The sequence below is a fragment of the Eulemur rufifrons genome, chromosome 30 (assembly GCF_041146395.1).
Source record: "Eulemur rufifrons isolate Redbay chromosome 30, OSU_ERuf_1, whole genome shotgun sequence".
NCBI lineage: Eukaryota > Metazoa > Chordata > Mammalia > Primates > Lemuridae > Eulemur > Eulemur rufifrons.
Window position 1 is genome coordinate 125,357,115 of NC_091012.1, and position 15,981 is coordinate 125,373,095.

Sequence of the window (15,981 nt, forward strand, 5' to 3'; positions counted from 1 at the left end):
AAAATGCACAGTGCTTCACCCTCCCACATGGAAATGTGCTGCTGAATGGGGACTGAGGTCAACTTCACACCTTCCCAAACTGTGCTAGGACCAGAGAAGGTGGTAAGGTGTTTGGTTTTCTAAGAATTTTTCCTCATGTAAAGTAAATGGCAAGATCCGGAAGCAGAATGGATGCTTATTGCTTATCAACAAGTTTGAAAACAAGATTTGTCAAGGATGAAAAATGAGGATGAGGATAGATATAAAGAAATCACATGGTCATGCTACCAGGCAAAATTATATTTGACCAAAACAAATCAGTACAGAGGGAGAGCACATTTCCTGTCTTATAAGCCATTAACCAGCAATAATTTATTAAGCACCTGCTGCACACTCCACATTATGCTAGGCTCCAGGAGAGATGTGGCAGTACCGGACATTGTTCCTGCCCTTGAAGAGTTCATGATCTTGCTCGAGAGAAATGATCACATGACAATATAGCAAATTATATAAGAGTCTACAGTTAAGCATTAAACAATGTGGATACAAACGAAATCCAGATAGACTTAAGGAAGAGAAGAAGCCATGAATCTGAGAAAGCCTCATAAAGTAGGAGGCACGTGAGTTGAACCTTAAAGGAAGGAGGGAGGGTATTTCTAGGGAGAACAACAACAGACGTAGGTGTGTAAAGATTGGGGCTATAAGATGGGGGCCTGCAGACTTCTATAATCATAAAGGAAAGAATGCTTGGATATGTGCCACTCAAACGTAGAGGTTTGGCATCTAAAACCACACCTCCTGGTGGCATCTAGGCCCTGTTTGGAATCATCTTTACCAGCATCCAGTAGTGCTTGTCAAACTCAAGAATAACTAAACATCTATACTGGATCATTCTTGACTGTAAGCTTCATGGAGACAAGGTCGTGGCCATCTTGTTGAGTGAAGGGATGAATATCTCCTAGAAATCTGAGCCCTAAATCGCTAGATGTATAACTCCGGATGAGTGTAAGACACTTAGGGTTGATGCTTTCAGGGTCCCACCCATATATAGACTCAGCTCACACTTACCCCTACATGCCAAGGTCACTTACTATTAATACAAACACCTATAGCTCTGTGCCCAAGGCTTTTTTTTTTTTTTTTAAATTCTAGTTGTGGGACAAATATAGCATATGGAAATGACAGAGATTTAATACTCCCATATGCAGCCAGATCAACCAGTGATGGCTGGAGTTGGGGAATAAATATCCAGCTTCTTTACCCACAGTTGAGATTTCTTGAACACATGTTCTACAGTGTTTCCCAGAGTTCCCCAGTGAGACTGAGCCCTGGCTGCCCACAGTGGACACTTGCCTGACAAATACTCCTCTAATTGGCTTCCTGCTACTCTCTATTTACTTCCACACTCCCCTGTTGGCCTTTCTAATATCACCTCCCAAGATAACTGACTGCATTTGAATAAATCTGCATCTCCACTGTACTTGCAGCCCATGAGTTAATACTAAAGTGGAAGACCTAACAATGGGGATCTTTCAAAATACCAGAAACAATATTCTTGAGAGGATTTCTTAGAGAGCAAGAAGATAAAAATAGCTTCTCTATTCCCTCATTGCCTCCTTTTGTTCAAAATATGAATTCTGAAGTTGAAAGCATGACTTATTATTCAGGGTTTCCCATATGAAATAACAACTGGTGTTGATTTCCTTTTTTTCTTTTCTTGTCTTTTAAAGGTTAGAGATTACTCACCCCCCCTGCTGGTCATTAAATCAGTCTGGCAGGATTCCTCAGTAGTTCTGTGGCCTTCCGGGTATGTCGTGGTGACACAGGCAGTGCTGCAGGCAGGGCTGCTTGCTGCGTTGTGCTACCAAGCAGGTGACTTCAAAGGTCTGTTTTAGGCCTAAGTTAGGTACCAGATGGCATACCCCACAAAGTCGAAGCTGATCAGCTCACCAGTATCTCATATTTCCCTAGCTCTGGTACAGAAGGATGCTGCAACCACTCAGGTAGAAAACAAATAACTTCTGTTAGCTTACTTCTCCTTCTCTTACTTATCAAGGAGTCACCAATTCAATGCTCAACTGTTCTGTGAGGTTTATAGGTATGGTGAATCCTGAGAGGTTCAATTTTGTGTTCATCCTTCCCTAACTCTAATATGGCATCTATCAAGATACCATGAGTCATTAGGTGGGCCTCCTCTCACACTATAGCTTTATATTTAAATTTCAGCTTAAATTAGAAGTTTAACTAAAGCTTGTCCCAAATGTGTACCTGAATGGGGAAGTAAAAGATTGATTCCCCACATCTAAATGAGACAAGTGGGGTGGGCATTGGACATACCAGTCACAGAAATGAAACATGCTTAAAAGTGAGATAACCTTAGAATGAGATTGTATTTAGATTATTTGGATGCAAACCTATGAAATGAAAGGAGAATGAAAAGCAATCTCAATCTCTCCTTAATTTTCCTCTAGTGCAAAAACAAAGTGTAAAAAGCAATTGACTGGTCCAGCAAATGCATAAATGCTGCCCTTTCAGGCCTGGGCTCAATCTTTTCTAAGAGTTTCTGCCACTTGGATAACTCACAGAAGGGACTGGACTGCCCAAGGCTTCATAGCACCTGTCACTAGACAAAGCACCCTGAGATGCTAAAAGCAGATTCTAGCATTAGCATCTGCGGAGATGACCTTTAAGGAGCCTTTTAAACCCAAGGTTCTTTGATTCCATGTTCCTTGGATGCAAGCTCTTCTATTGTCATTTTACACTCAGAAAAGCAGAGCAGCTGGAATAGGCAACAAAGCACTGCCTCCTGCCTCCACGGCAGGTCACCGCTCACAGCAGGATCTTACACACTGTCACAAGTACCCTGGCCTAAGTGGGCAACTGCTACAGATTGAGGCTTCAGGCATGCCAATAATGGCACTTTATTAATTGACAAGCCTCAAAGACCAGTGTCAATTTAGCAGTATTGTTATTCAAGCAGTTATATTGCATTTAGTTTCTTAGGTTCCTCTACAGTGGGTGGCAGGGGACAGAGCTATAAGAGAGAGCAAGATAACTGCATCTTGGGAAAGATTACACTGGGAAATCTGGTCTCTGCCCAACTTCTCAAAAGAGCATCACCTCAGAAGTTGTAATATTTGTCCCCAGTGAAAGTTCTTTAAGATTTTTGGATATGAACTTCTCTTTGGCATTTTTTTAATTTTACATAATCACTTTAGCTGAAACAAAATCCTAAAAACAAACCAAAAAAACCACACGCAAAGTGGAGAGTTTCTTCACCTTGGCACTACTGACATTTGGGGCCAGATAATTCTTCATTGTGGGGCTATACTGTGCATTATAAAATGTTTAGCAGCAACCCCGGCCTCTGCCCACTAGATGCCAGTAGCACATGCCCCCTCCCCAGTTGTGATAAACAAAAATGTCTCTAGGCATTGCTAGATGTTTCTTGGGGGACATGGTCACCCCCGGTTGAGACCTACTGTCTTACAGTATTAACTTTCTAAAAATTGCTCTAGTAATTCAATTTTGGAATACAACATAGGAACTTTTAATATAAAGAACAGTAAATATTTTAGGCTTTGTGAGCCACACACAGTTTCTGCTGCATAGTCTTCTTGGTTTTTGTTTTATTTTGTTTACAATCTTTTAAAAATGTAAAAACGTATTCTAAGCCCAAAAATAGGCTGGAATTTGCTGATCTTTAGATTGTAGAGGAAGAAATGATGGTGATTCCTGTAATGATTGAAAGTGTTGAGACAGTATTTGGAAAAACTGGGATCTTGATCCAGCTATCGGGTCCTTGTGATCCTGAGCTAGCAGTTACGCTGCCCTTCTTGGAAAACCTGAAGTAAATAACTTGAAGTTAGATTTTATTCATCTTGTTTGCAACTTAATTCTTTTTTTTTTTTTTGAGAAACGATCTCCCTCTGGTCACCTGGGCTAAAGTACAGTAAGCACCATAGCTCATAGCAACCTCAAGCTCCTGGGCTCAAGCGATTCTCCTGCCTCAGCCTCCGAAGTAGCTAGGGCTACACCACACCCAGCTAATTTTTCTATTTTTTGTAGAGACAGGGTCTTGTTCTTGCTTAGGCTGTTCTCAAACTCCTGGCCTCAAGCAATCCTCTCACCTTGGCCTCCAAAAGTGCTGGGATTACAGACGTGAGCCACGGTGCTCAGCCGCAACTTAATTCTACTTAATGTCTTTAAACACAAAAGGTTTAAATAAAACAGACTCAATGTTTGAACAAAATGAGATTCCCTAGTAAATGGAAGAAGGTTTGCTTAGTGAGGATATGTCCTTCCCATGGTTTGGAATAAAATATCCTGAGTTTCCTTTGAAGAAGATGTTGTACAAAGGAAGTGCCCCTACCCAAGTTTAAAACTGAGATATGCTTTGCTATGACCACAGAGGTTATCAAGGATGGAAGAATGGTATCTTGCACAAAAGAAGCCTAGAAACTGCTGGTAAAGTTGTAAAAATAAAAATAGTATTAAAAAATACATTTCAAAGTAGTTTCCATGGAATTTTCCTTACCCATCACATAAATGTCTGAGTAAACTAGAGACAGTCCATTCAACAAGTTTTGAGCGGCTACTATGTGCCAGGGACTGTGTGAGGCACTAGAATTGAATCCACCTGGACCCTGCCAATGAATAGCACTCAAACAGGAAGCAGTTACACTCAATCATCCAGATATTTTTCCAGTAAAATCTTCTATCTTTGTGTATTGCTAATTACAAATATCTTATGGTTTACATTTGGCATTTGGAGTTTCTATATGCGGATTTTAATTGACACCAGACAGAATCAGTCAAGAAAATGTCCTTATGATTGAATTACCACTGTTAGAACAAAGGTATGGGATGGGACTTTGGTCAAATATACTTCATTTGGATAAAAAATGTACATTTTAAATCTTTCAAGTAGTTTATCATATGAAAGTAAATTATAGGGCACTGGACTTGGAATCCAAAACCCTACGTCCCAGTTCTGGTTCTGTCCTTGTCTTTTTTCCATGGACAGGTCAGTTAACTTCTAAGGAGCAGTCTTCTCATCAATAAAATGGGATAACAGTACTTTTACCAGTTTATTGTATTTAAACTTACTGTATTTTTTGACTTATAAAGTGCCATAAAGGTGATATCATTATCATAAGGACTGGGCAATACTGATTCTTCACTCTACACAGATGATACTGGAATAAATCAAGTATCGTTTTGGTTACAGCCGGGATCAATTACACTTCTTATACTTCATTTTGGGTGATCACGAAGAAACATATCTATAAAAGCCTGTGAGGCCTTACTTTGAAATTTGCTCTGAGATGAACATCATAGATTTTCTGTTAAAAGATAAAATGAGCTAAATTTAATTTTCTAGCGAAATGAAGACTTTTGAAGAGCAGAATTTATTTAAAGAGGTTCAGAAATTAATGGTTGAGCCCTTACACCATTAGGTCCCACCCACTTTTGCTTAAAATTACATCTTTGCCCTGTAGCCTTCAGAGGAAACCAGCCACTGCTAGGGAAAGTCATTCCCTTATAGTGTGGGGTCAAATTCTACACTACAGAGTATTGTAATCACATCACTTGCACAAATTTGAGAAAGCTCCTCCAAACCAGGTCAGCTGGATTTTCAAACATAGATTCTTTTTTTCTGTAATACTCTCAATTACATTTTTAAAAAGTCAATCTGGTTTTTCATTTTTTGTCATCACCCCTCCTTCCTGGTTTATTTTTGGTCAGCAAGTAGCTGGACTAATATCCCAAGAAGGATCTCCTTTACTGAACAGGTACAACCGCAAAACATTATAAGGAAAGAATGGGTCTATTCTTCATGCTTGAAGCAGCACCCTACATAGCCCTACAAGTTACTTCCTCCAGTTTTGTAGTGGGGCCTGAGAAAACCTCAAACCCTGCTTATGCTCTGTCCACTTCACTTCACTTCAAATGCCATGCCATAAAATAGGCAGGGACTGTTTGGTGTTGTGTACAGTGTTAACTGTCAGTACTATCCTTGATGCTAGTAATGAAGTATCAGAATAACACTAGTAACGGCAGTAACAGTGACTCTTTCACTCCTGACACCTTTTGTAAAGGACAAGTCATCATGTCTCTAAATGGAAAAAAAAAATGATGTGATCGCTCCGACACTTTACATTACCATGACTACTGAAGGTCCATTTTCCTGTCCCCAGGCTCTATGCCTACCAAAAATAGGGGTTCGATGCAGAAAGAAAAAATGGATATGTTATTTAAAATCAAAGGCAATTTCCCTGGTTTTGTAAGTTAAGGTTTTTATAAGCTGTATGAACTCATTTGACCAGAGTCATCAGCTACAAATGAGTTCCGACCACTATTAGGCTTGGTTTTGATTTTACCCAGACACCTAGAACATGAAAAACCATCCCATTTCTTAAAAGAACCCACTGATTCAACCACTGTCCTTTAAAGTTGCCCTTTAGGCACAGAGGCAAAGCCAGCCTCTCTCTCCAGTTCCAGCCTTCACTTATAATAGTATTTTCTGTCCTGAACTGATCAAAATCAAATAGGGGAAAAGGAATCCAGTTGAAAGAGATCTGCTGTGCCTGTTGATGTCTCATTAACCTTGAGAGTGAATGTAACTGGTGACTGCCTGTCACGGTGGCTTGATGGTTTGTTAGGGGGGGAAAAGCCAGTGGAAACATCACTTTGAAACAACAAAGAGAAACATCATTTAGTAGATCATCCATCAAAAGATGGGGCATTTCCAACTGTCAGGACTGGCTAAATTATAGTTTCCTTAAGCCCGCGATGAATCTACTACATGTTTTCTTGGGAAAGCATTTGGAGCAGTATTTATCTGTGTGTCAAAATACGGTCACTGAAGTATTGAAAAAAGCCACTTTGATGTTGGAAGTATAATTATGAGAAAAGCAAACATCTCAGGACTAACGTTACTAAGGTTCTGCGATAGTGAATGTGTGATGATTTGTATGCCATTAAAAATATCATGAGCCACTCAATGTAAAAAGGTCCTGATTCCATTGAGTTCCTAGTCAGATTCCCCTCATTACTAATTGCTGATTGGTAACATGTCAACAAACAGAAGGAGGGAAATAATAGGCGAAAATTAGCTTGTCTCTAGGGATAAATTGTTAGCTGTAGAGGAAAAGAAGAGGAAAGTGTTCCCCAGGTTCACTGGTAGATTCCCCTTGGGATAAGTACACTAGAAATCTAACTGGCTTCTACTCCCAGATCCGGACAGAGACCCACACAAAACCAGCACCTTCCATGCCTCTGCCCCAGCGTCCCAAGCTGGGGCTGGTTCCGTCTGCCCTCCCCAAAAGAAAACATTAAGTAAACATGCCCCACAATCCCCACGGGGGTTCAGACGGAACATTCTCACCTATTTTTACTTTTCTCTCTGGGATCTCCACTTTTCCATCTCTAGTCCTCACTCCTCTGCTTTTCTTAGGAACTTCCCAGAAAGTTACCACCATTAACCTCACTTTTCACATCAAATTCCCACCTCCCGCTGCGGCGGCTGAAGGCACAACCGGTTTCTCTAACTAGCTGCGCCGGTTTCCTGCGCTCTTCTCAGGGCCATACAGCATGGCTTCTGTTCTCACCCTCTGGCTCTTCCCCTCACCCCCACTCTCAAACGCACCTAAATAAAAGTGGATCAGTTCCCTCTTTTCCTAAAGTTTTTGCATTTCAGAGGAGAGGAGCTACTGTGAAAAATGAAATAACTGCGAATTACAGACATAATTTCCTACCCCGGAAGACAGAGATTGCTACCTCGCTCGGGAACAGGGCGGCAGGACAGCCCCGTCTTCGCCACGGACCACACTTCTTTCTGGGTGGGTGGGAGGCATTTTCCTCACCATCTCGCCTCACATTCCTCTTTACCCTCCAACCACCCCCCGCCGCGGCAGCCTTTCCCCAAACACTCCGGGGGGGCCAGAGGAAGGGAGAAAAAATAATTGGGACAGGGAGGGGTATCTCGGGATCCCCTCCAAGCATAGTATTTTGTTCTCAAGTAGCAGGACTTTCTAGAATGTCTTCTCTTGTTCTGCACCTTCCTGGCCCAGTTACCCAAAGCCTCCCCGCCCCCAGGCCCACTGTGACCAAAACAAGCGCACCGACCACAGCACCGTGGCCGCCGCCGCCCCAACTGTTGCAGCAACTGCGGGGTGGCGGCGGAGGCGACGCGGACAGGGCCAGGGCTGGGCCGGACCCGGACCGGACGCTCCCTTCTCAGGAGTCTGGGAGGCTCCGCTCGACTGCCTTGGGGCGCGCGGTGCAGGGGAGCCCCTGCGGCAACCGCCTGGGATAGGAGAGGCGGCGCTCTCAGCTGGGACCCCAGCGCAGAACCAGCCTAGCCGCGACCGCCGCGCCGGCGGAGGCTGCCGGCACCCGCCCCCCCCTCCCCATCTCACCTTTAAGATCAGGTCTGTGTGATGCTGGTCCAGCATGTTGGCTTTCTGGAAGGAGGTGACGATGACCCGGCCGTAGCGCCCAGGGGTCTGCAGGTCCGAGTAGAGCCGGTGCTTGGAGCGGTTGACCGGGAAGAGGCTGTTGACCAGGTTGCGCTCGATCTTGGCCAGGCTGTGCTGGGGCGCCAGCAGGTGCTCCACGCTCTCCTCGACCTGGTAGCGGCTGAAGCTGGCGCCGAGCAGGATGGAGATGAGCACCGGCGCCGAGGCGAAGAAGACCGGGTGACTGGCAATGAAGTGGCCGAGCCGGGAGAAACACGTCCTCAAGCCCCTGTGCAGAACCTGCCGCAGCATCCTAGAGCAGAGCGGGCGCGGGAGGAGGGCGAGGCGCACGCTCGGCGCGGGCTCGGGCGGCGGCGGCGGCGGCGGCGGCGGCGGCGCTGGTGGCGCCCGCGGCGGCGGCGACGGCGGCGGCGGCGGAGGCGAGACCCTGAGCTCTCCCGAAGCCGCGGCACCACCATCGGGGAGTCCCGCGCCGCGCCTCGGGAGGGTCCCCTCGGGCTGGAGACACGCCCTCCTGCCCGCGGCCGCGCCCTCCCAGAGAGCCCCCCAGCTTGGCGGCCTCCGCGCCGCCCCCACCCCGCCCTACCCCGTGCGCCCTCCCCAACCCCCGCCGCCTCCCAGCCCGGGGGGCCGCGTCCCCTCTCAGTGCGTGCGGGGCCCGGGGCAGCTCCCGCGGCGCGTCATGACCCCACTCACCCGACCCCCAAGGCCAACGACGGGGTGGCGCGGGGAGTGGCGGCGGCGGCGGCGCTATCGCCTGGAGACTCTGCGCGCCAGCCTAGGAACACGAGGACGGAGAATTCCAGGCTACACCCAGTCCCCTCCCCTCCCCTCCCCGCGCTCCCCTCCCCCGTCCCGGCCCGCCGAGCTTGCGCTCCCCTCCCCTGTCCTCCTCCTGGGAGACCCAGAGATAAATAAAGAAATGGCCCCGATTTTCCAAACAAAAAGTAAAGAGTTCTCCCAGGGGCTGGGGGGGGGGGGGGGTGGGGGGTGGGCGTCGGGCGGACCCGCTGAGAGCCAAGTCTCCTCAGAGGCGGAAAGGAGCTGGCTGAAGACTGCGTGCGCCCCGGCTCTCGCCAGGCTCAGGTGGTGGCGCGCACTGGCTGGTGCCGAGAGGGGGTGGGGAGCGAAGACGCTCGAACGTGGAAATCACGCCTCCTCCCAAGTAAGAGCCATTTAAAATACCCCCCAACACTGCAGCTTCGGCGGGACCACAGGGTCCGGGTGTGCGTCTGGAGCACGTCCACTCAAAAGGTGTCTGTGGAGAATCTCTCTCGCCCTAATTTATGGTCGTTCCAGAGTGGATTGGGGCAGAGTAGCTCTGCTGCACACCCCCCAAGCTCCCTACCCGGTCCCCCAGTAATAAAAGTGCTGATAATGACGGTCAGCCGATGGAACCGTCCATCGCTAGGGCTCCTGGGCTCCGGGGCTCCTAGGCTCCCGGGTCTTCGCCTGCCCTTCGCCTCCTCCTCCTCTCTCTGTCGTCACTGGCAGGTCTGGGGGACCTGGTGTGGCGGGGCTGGCGCGGGCGTCTCTGCGGGTGTCGAGTGTTTGAGAAAGGCTGGCCAGGGAGTCAGTAGCGTTAACCCTCTTCTCCCTCACCCGCCCTCTCCTCCTCCACACGCGAGGCTGTGAGAGTTGGGGGAACCTTATCTCAGACCACAAGAGATACAAGTCTCCGAGTGTGTCGAGCCGCAGGGGGCGCGGGGGAGCCCGGGGGGCGCAGATGGCTTGGCAAAGTTGGGCGTGTGTGTGTGTGCGCGCCAGCCGTGAGCTAGCAGGCAGCCACTGTGGTTCCCCTCGCACTCCCCCTCCGGAGAATTCCCTGAGAAGGCGGGCGCCGGCTTCGGGCCCGGGATAGACCTGCGGCGGCGGCGGGAACGGCCACGCACAGGTACAATTTAGCGCGTTTTGTTTCGCGCTCCAAGCCTCTGGGTCCGTCCACTGCAACGCAGACCCAGCCGGATCTCGGAGTCTGGGTCACTGAGGCGCTTTCTCTGGCCGGGGGAGGGGGTGCGTGGGGACCTGGGCGCGACAAGGGATTCTTTGGCTTTGTCCGCGCTCTGAGCACTTGACCTCCCTACCCCGTTTCTGCTCAGCCTCCCAGTGCCAAGGGTCGAGCGGGAAGCGGTGGCCCGCACTACTGAGCATGGACTTGCATATTAATCAAAGCTGAAGGAAGGCGAAATAGGGACAGGAGGAGGAGGAAGAAGAGGAGGAACAGAGGCAGAGAGGGAGAGAGAGAGCGCGCAAGGGAGAGGGGGAGAGAGAGGGAGGAATGGGTGGGAGAACGCGCCTCAGGGAGGCATTTCCCTAACGTTCCCATTCCAGACTCCCCTACACTGAGCAAGCCCTCCACTTCTCAAACTGAACTTGGGAACTTGCACGTTGGAAAAAGGAAGTCACGGGCTGGGAATTCCTTGTTTTTAAAAATCTTGTTCCTTCCCACATACCAGACCCTTCTTCCTACATTCTCTGGGCAACATCTGCACCTGCTGCACTGCCCACCCCAGGGGCGCACCTGCCTACTCTGCCTGTGCTCCCTAGGTCCTTCCACCCGTCTCTCCGAGGAGAAGGAGTTCTCTGCTCATCCTCGCTATTCCCCACCCCGCGCTCTGTTTCCAAAGGCTCCCCAGGACGCTCAAGTCTAGCGGCTTCCAGGCTACCCTTCTCCCTCAGTATTGCCATCCCCGGGAGGGACACATTTGAAGGGGCTAGAAATTCCCCTGCCACACTTCACTTGTGCCCTTCCCCCAGCATCTTAATTTTTGCTCGCGGAGACGCCGCTGCTCTGCAGCGCTTTGCTGATTCACGATGATCGCGGAGGGAAAAGCCTCATTGACTTGTGCCCCTGCAAGCGGCGAGGCGAGCGCGAGTGGCTGCGAGGGCACGCGCTTTGGGAAACCACCCACCATTGCGCAGCAGAGGTGCTAAATGACAGGGTGGATGCCCTGCGTGGCTCTCAGCCCGGGCAGACGGAAAGACGGAAAGGCGGGGAGGGGGGTGGCGGTGGGAAATACTGTGAACTCAGCTCTTTGAGACTGAGCCAGCGGCATCTAGTGGGTTTGCACCTCTCAGGAGGCCTAAAATCAGTCTCTGCACAGGGAATGAACGGAGATGTTTCGTGTGTCCTGATGCTAGCGCAGGGACAAAAGTAAGAGAAAGAAAACCAGCCGACAGGTCTCTTTGGGCGCCTTTAACATTTTGGCGAAGTTCTTTTCATTATGAAGTCTTTGACCCTCAAATGGTTCGCTCCCAACTTTGGTTCACCCTCGTCCCTAGAATTTCCAGCCTTTTAATGTCAGCTCTCAGGCAGGCTGAAGAACAGAGTGCCCTCTCTCAGCGCCTGGGCTGAATCTTAGAGCGGGAGAAACCCTGCATTGCTCAGCTGGTGGGGGCGGGAGCACTGTCCTCCCACACGGAAAAGGCCTTTCCTTTGAGACCAAGGCATTTTCCTTTAATCCTCTCCACTCTATTCCTAATTGTCCTTATGTATACTCTGAGGGAACTTCCACCCTGCCTCTTTCAGTTCAGAGACAGAACTGCCTGAGAACGGATATTGGGCCACCTTTTACTGAGGGCAATCTAGTTAGTGTTGTCTAAACTAGTTAGTGTTGTCTAAATTGAGTTGGAGAGAGGGAGCAAGGGAGGGATAGTGTTGCCTCCTCCCGATTTTTCTTCTCTTTTGATTCAGATGTTCGGGGAGCATTGCCACCACCAAGGACTTGAGTTTGCATTTTTGACAATGACCTTGTGAACAGAACTTCCATTAGTATGTTCGCAAATTATTACTTTTTCTGATTAAAAATTAATACATATTAATTTTAGACAATTTAGAAAATAAGAACAAGAAAAGGAAGGAAAAACACCTGTATCTGTGCACACCCGCTAACTTTCAAAGTAACCTCTGTTGATAATTAATTGTACACGTAGATGATATAGAGATTAAAGCTATTGGTTCTGTAGCCTCTGAGTTGAATCCTTGCCTCATTTACTAGCTACAATGCATTGGGTGAATAAGTTTACCTCTTTATGCCATAATTTTCTCTTCTGGAAAATGGGAATAATAATAATTCTGACCCCATAGAGTTGCTGTGAGGATTAAACAGATTAGAAGATGTAAAGCACTTAAAACAGTGCCTGAAATATCACAAGCATTTGATAAATGATCTTTTTAATAATTCTAGTCTTTTCTGTGTGTGTGTGTGTGTGTGTGTATGTGTGTGTGTGAAAAGACAATCAGTCCCTGACATCCAGGAGCTGGCCTGCTATTATCGACAGGGCCTTGGTGTTGCTAGGAGCTGGCCTGGCACTCATAACTGAGCTTTGGTGTTCTCTTGTTGAACATAAACCATTTCCCAAAACATTAATGTCAGATAAGAGCATTATTTAACTTTGATGGATTAAGACAAAATTAGGACCACTCCATAATCATGTCTGAGCACAGAGAAAACATGAACCTTGCCCAAACCACAAAAATGACTAACCATGTCCTTACCCTGGCTAAAGTGAGTAGCAATTATGGTCTTTTTAAAAACAAATTACAGCTTTAGCCTTGTTCTAGTTTTCTCTCCCTCTAGATAAAGATTCATTAAGACATCCAATCATAAAACTATCCCTGCTTCTCGATGGCATACAATTCAGAGCAAGCCCCCTGCAGACTTCAACCTTCCCCCAAATCACTTAACACAAGGCCAAATCCTATGATAAGTCCTTTCTAACAGCCTCTTATTGAGACACCCCTTAGTTCTCTATAGTGTGTGTTCTCCCTTGCTGCAACCAGAAATAAATCCGGCTTGGTCAACTATGGGTGTGATCCTAGTGGTCTTTGGCAGGAAGATATTGACAATGTATATATGTTTATACAATTTCTTTTTCTAAAATTGAGTATCATAGTAAACATTCTGTTTGGTAACCACTTTTTTCTCATTAAGCATTTCCCATGAGCATTTTCTCATGTCAATTAATATTGATATAAAAGATTTTAATGGCAGCATAGTATTCCATCATATGGCTGAACTTTATTAAACTTACACCATATCATTGGACATTTCATTTTTTAATTTTGCTACTATAAATAACACTGAGATGAACATCCTGTACATAAATCTCTGAGTGTTTCTTTTTTTTTTTTTTTTTTTTTTTGAGACAGAGTCTCACTCTGTTGCCCGGGCTAGAGTGAGTGCCGTGGCGTCAGCCTAGCTCACAGCAACCTCAAACTCCTGAGCTCAAGCGATCCTCCTGTCTCAGCCTCCCGAGTAGCTGGGACTACAGGCATGTGCCACCATGCCCGGCTCATTTTTTCTGTATATATTTTTAGCTGTCCATATAATTTCTTTCTATTTTTAGTAGAGATGGGGTCTCGCTCTTGCTCAGGCTGGTCTCGAACTCCTGAGCTCAAACGATCCGCCCACCTCGGCCTCCCAGAGAGCTAGGATTACAGGCGTGAGCCACCGCGCCCGGCCTGAGTGTTTCTCTAATTATTTTTTTAGGGTCAAATATCCACTGCATTTAAGTGTACTGCATTTAAGTACACTCCTCCTAACAGATGCCTTTCTAATTATTGTTACATTGAAAGGGACAAGGGCTTTCTTTCACCCAGATTAAATTATTTGATAAAATACTGAGTCCCACTTTACAGGGATTTCTATCATGTGTTACATTTGGAATCAGTCTCTTGGCTCAGTCTTGCTCAGATATGCCATAGAGATTTATCATAATGCAGAGTATGGATTTTTTAAAAAAGTTATTTGGTTTGATAAGATTAGAAATAAGGGTCTACTCTTATCCAGCAAATGCTTCCAGAATTAGCTTTTAATCACACCACCATTTTGGGCCCGAGAAACAACAAAATATTTTCATGCATATACCTTAAATCTAAATAGTTGTGAGTCAAACATGAAGTCACTATGCATAGCAGGTGATATAATTCAAAGGATATTTGAGAGGCTGCAATTGAAGGTGGCACTTAGTATTGTGTGTTTATCATTATTTTATGCATTGATACATTGCTAAGTGGTGGGTGTTTCTGCCATCATAAAAGATCTAGGTAAGATTTCTTGGACATGGAAACACATGCAGGGAAGGTCAAAGTATAGCAAGGATTATGCTTTCAAAATGCAGAAGCTCCTCTGGCAAACATGAGAGTTGAGTGGGGATGTCTGCATGAAATATCTACTGGGTCTCATCTCTGTTTTGACTAAAAAGCTGTTTTATGCAGAGCAACACTGTACTCCCCCAAATGGTACCCAAAGGGAGACTTTTAAAGATAGTTTAAACTTGCAGTTGAAGAGAGAAAGCATTTGTGGCAAGCTTTAATAGTCTGCTTAAGATAAAGAGACACACTGTTATGTGTACGATGATCCCTGCTCACAAGTGTGCTAACTGTATGTCTGGGTCTTTCAGGATGTTCTTCCAACTTAGCAGGCTCTCAATATCATCATGATTCTTTTAGAAGAATGATCCATGAGGATGTAAGGAAAAAAGCCATGCAAAATTATTTTCCTGAATAAACATAGAACTCCAGGCTAAAAGAGTGATATTTCAATGCATTGATTCAGGGGAAAACATTTTGACACACATTCGCATGTTCTCTGGATGTCTGTGTTCCCAGTGCCACTGGTAGGTTGAGGTGGCCAGGTCCAAACCTTTGCTTTGCTTTTTTTCTCCTAACAGAAAGCATGGCCATACCTTCTCTGCACCTTTCAAAATCCTTCCATCCTTCAAGGTCCTCTCAAAATCCCAGACCACGTATCTAATAACCTTTCTCTGACTACTATGAATGACATTGATTAATTTAACTCTATTGAGAAATTTTATTTGAATTATTTCAGTGAGCAAGTTCCTACTGTGGTTGAGGACTAGACTAGGAGAAATCGAGCAAAGGATTCCCTGCTCTCGAGGAATTTGTAGTCTAATATGGTTGAGGAAATATACAGAGAATTAAAATATAAACCTGTGTAAGGTAAATGCCAGAGAAGAGGTCCTGGACCACCGGTGTGTGGGGCTCACAGAAAGCATAGATGATATCTAGTTGGTCCATGGTCTTAGAATACCTTTAACCTACAGTTACATCTTGCTTGTTACTCTTTTGAGCTTCTTTGTTATCTAATAGTGTGTGTGTATGTATATATTTCCTATTCTCTTAAGATTTTAACTTTCTAAAGGCCAAGAATCTTATCTTGAACTTTTGATTTCACCTTCAGACCCTCAATGTCAGGACTTGCACAGAGCTGGCCTAAGTAAATATGTGTTGGTGGCTTGTTAGAGTAAAATATATAAATCACTCAAGCAAGATGAGGGTGTTTGCCACATTTAGACAAATTGTTTTAAAGTCATTTTACTGGAACCAATGATCAATGATAAAGAAAACAAAGAAAGAAGTTAACAATTCTGATTTCACGTATTGAAAATATGCATTAATCCAAATGAGATATTTGGGCTGTAAATAAAATAGATGGGGGTGCTGATTTAAGATATACCCTTTAAATTGCATGTGTACATTTTATTGTGGAAATGA

At 46.0% G+C, this 15,981-nt stretch overlaps 1 protein-coding gene across 1 annotated transcript in view; it reads right to left on the reverse strand.

The window, feature by feature from the left end:
• Positions 1–8,753, reverse strand: part of PTCHD1 (patched domain containing 1) — a 50,872-nt gene extending 42,119 nt beyond the window's left edge. Inside the window, exon 1 of the mRNA XM_069463903.1 lies at positions 8,403–8,753. Within this exon, the coding sequence (XP_069320004.1) occupies positions 8,403–8,753 (351 nt within the window). The remainder of the gene's footprint in view (positions 1–8,402) is intronic.
• Positions 8,754–15,981: the final 7,228 nt, after the last annotated feature.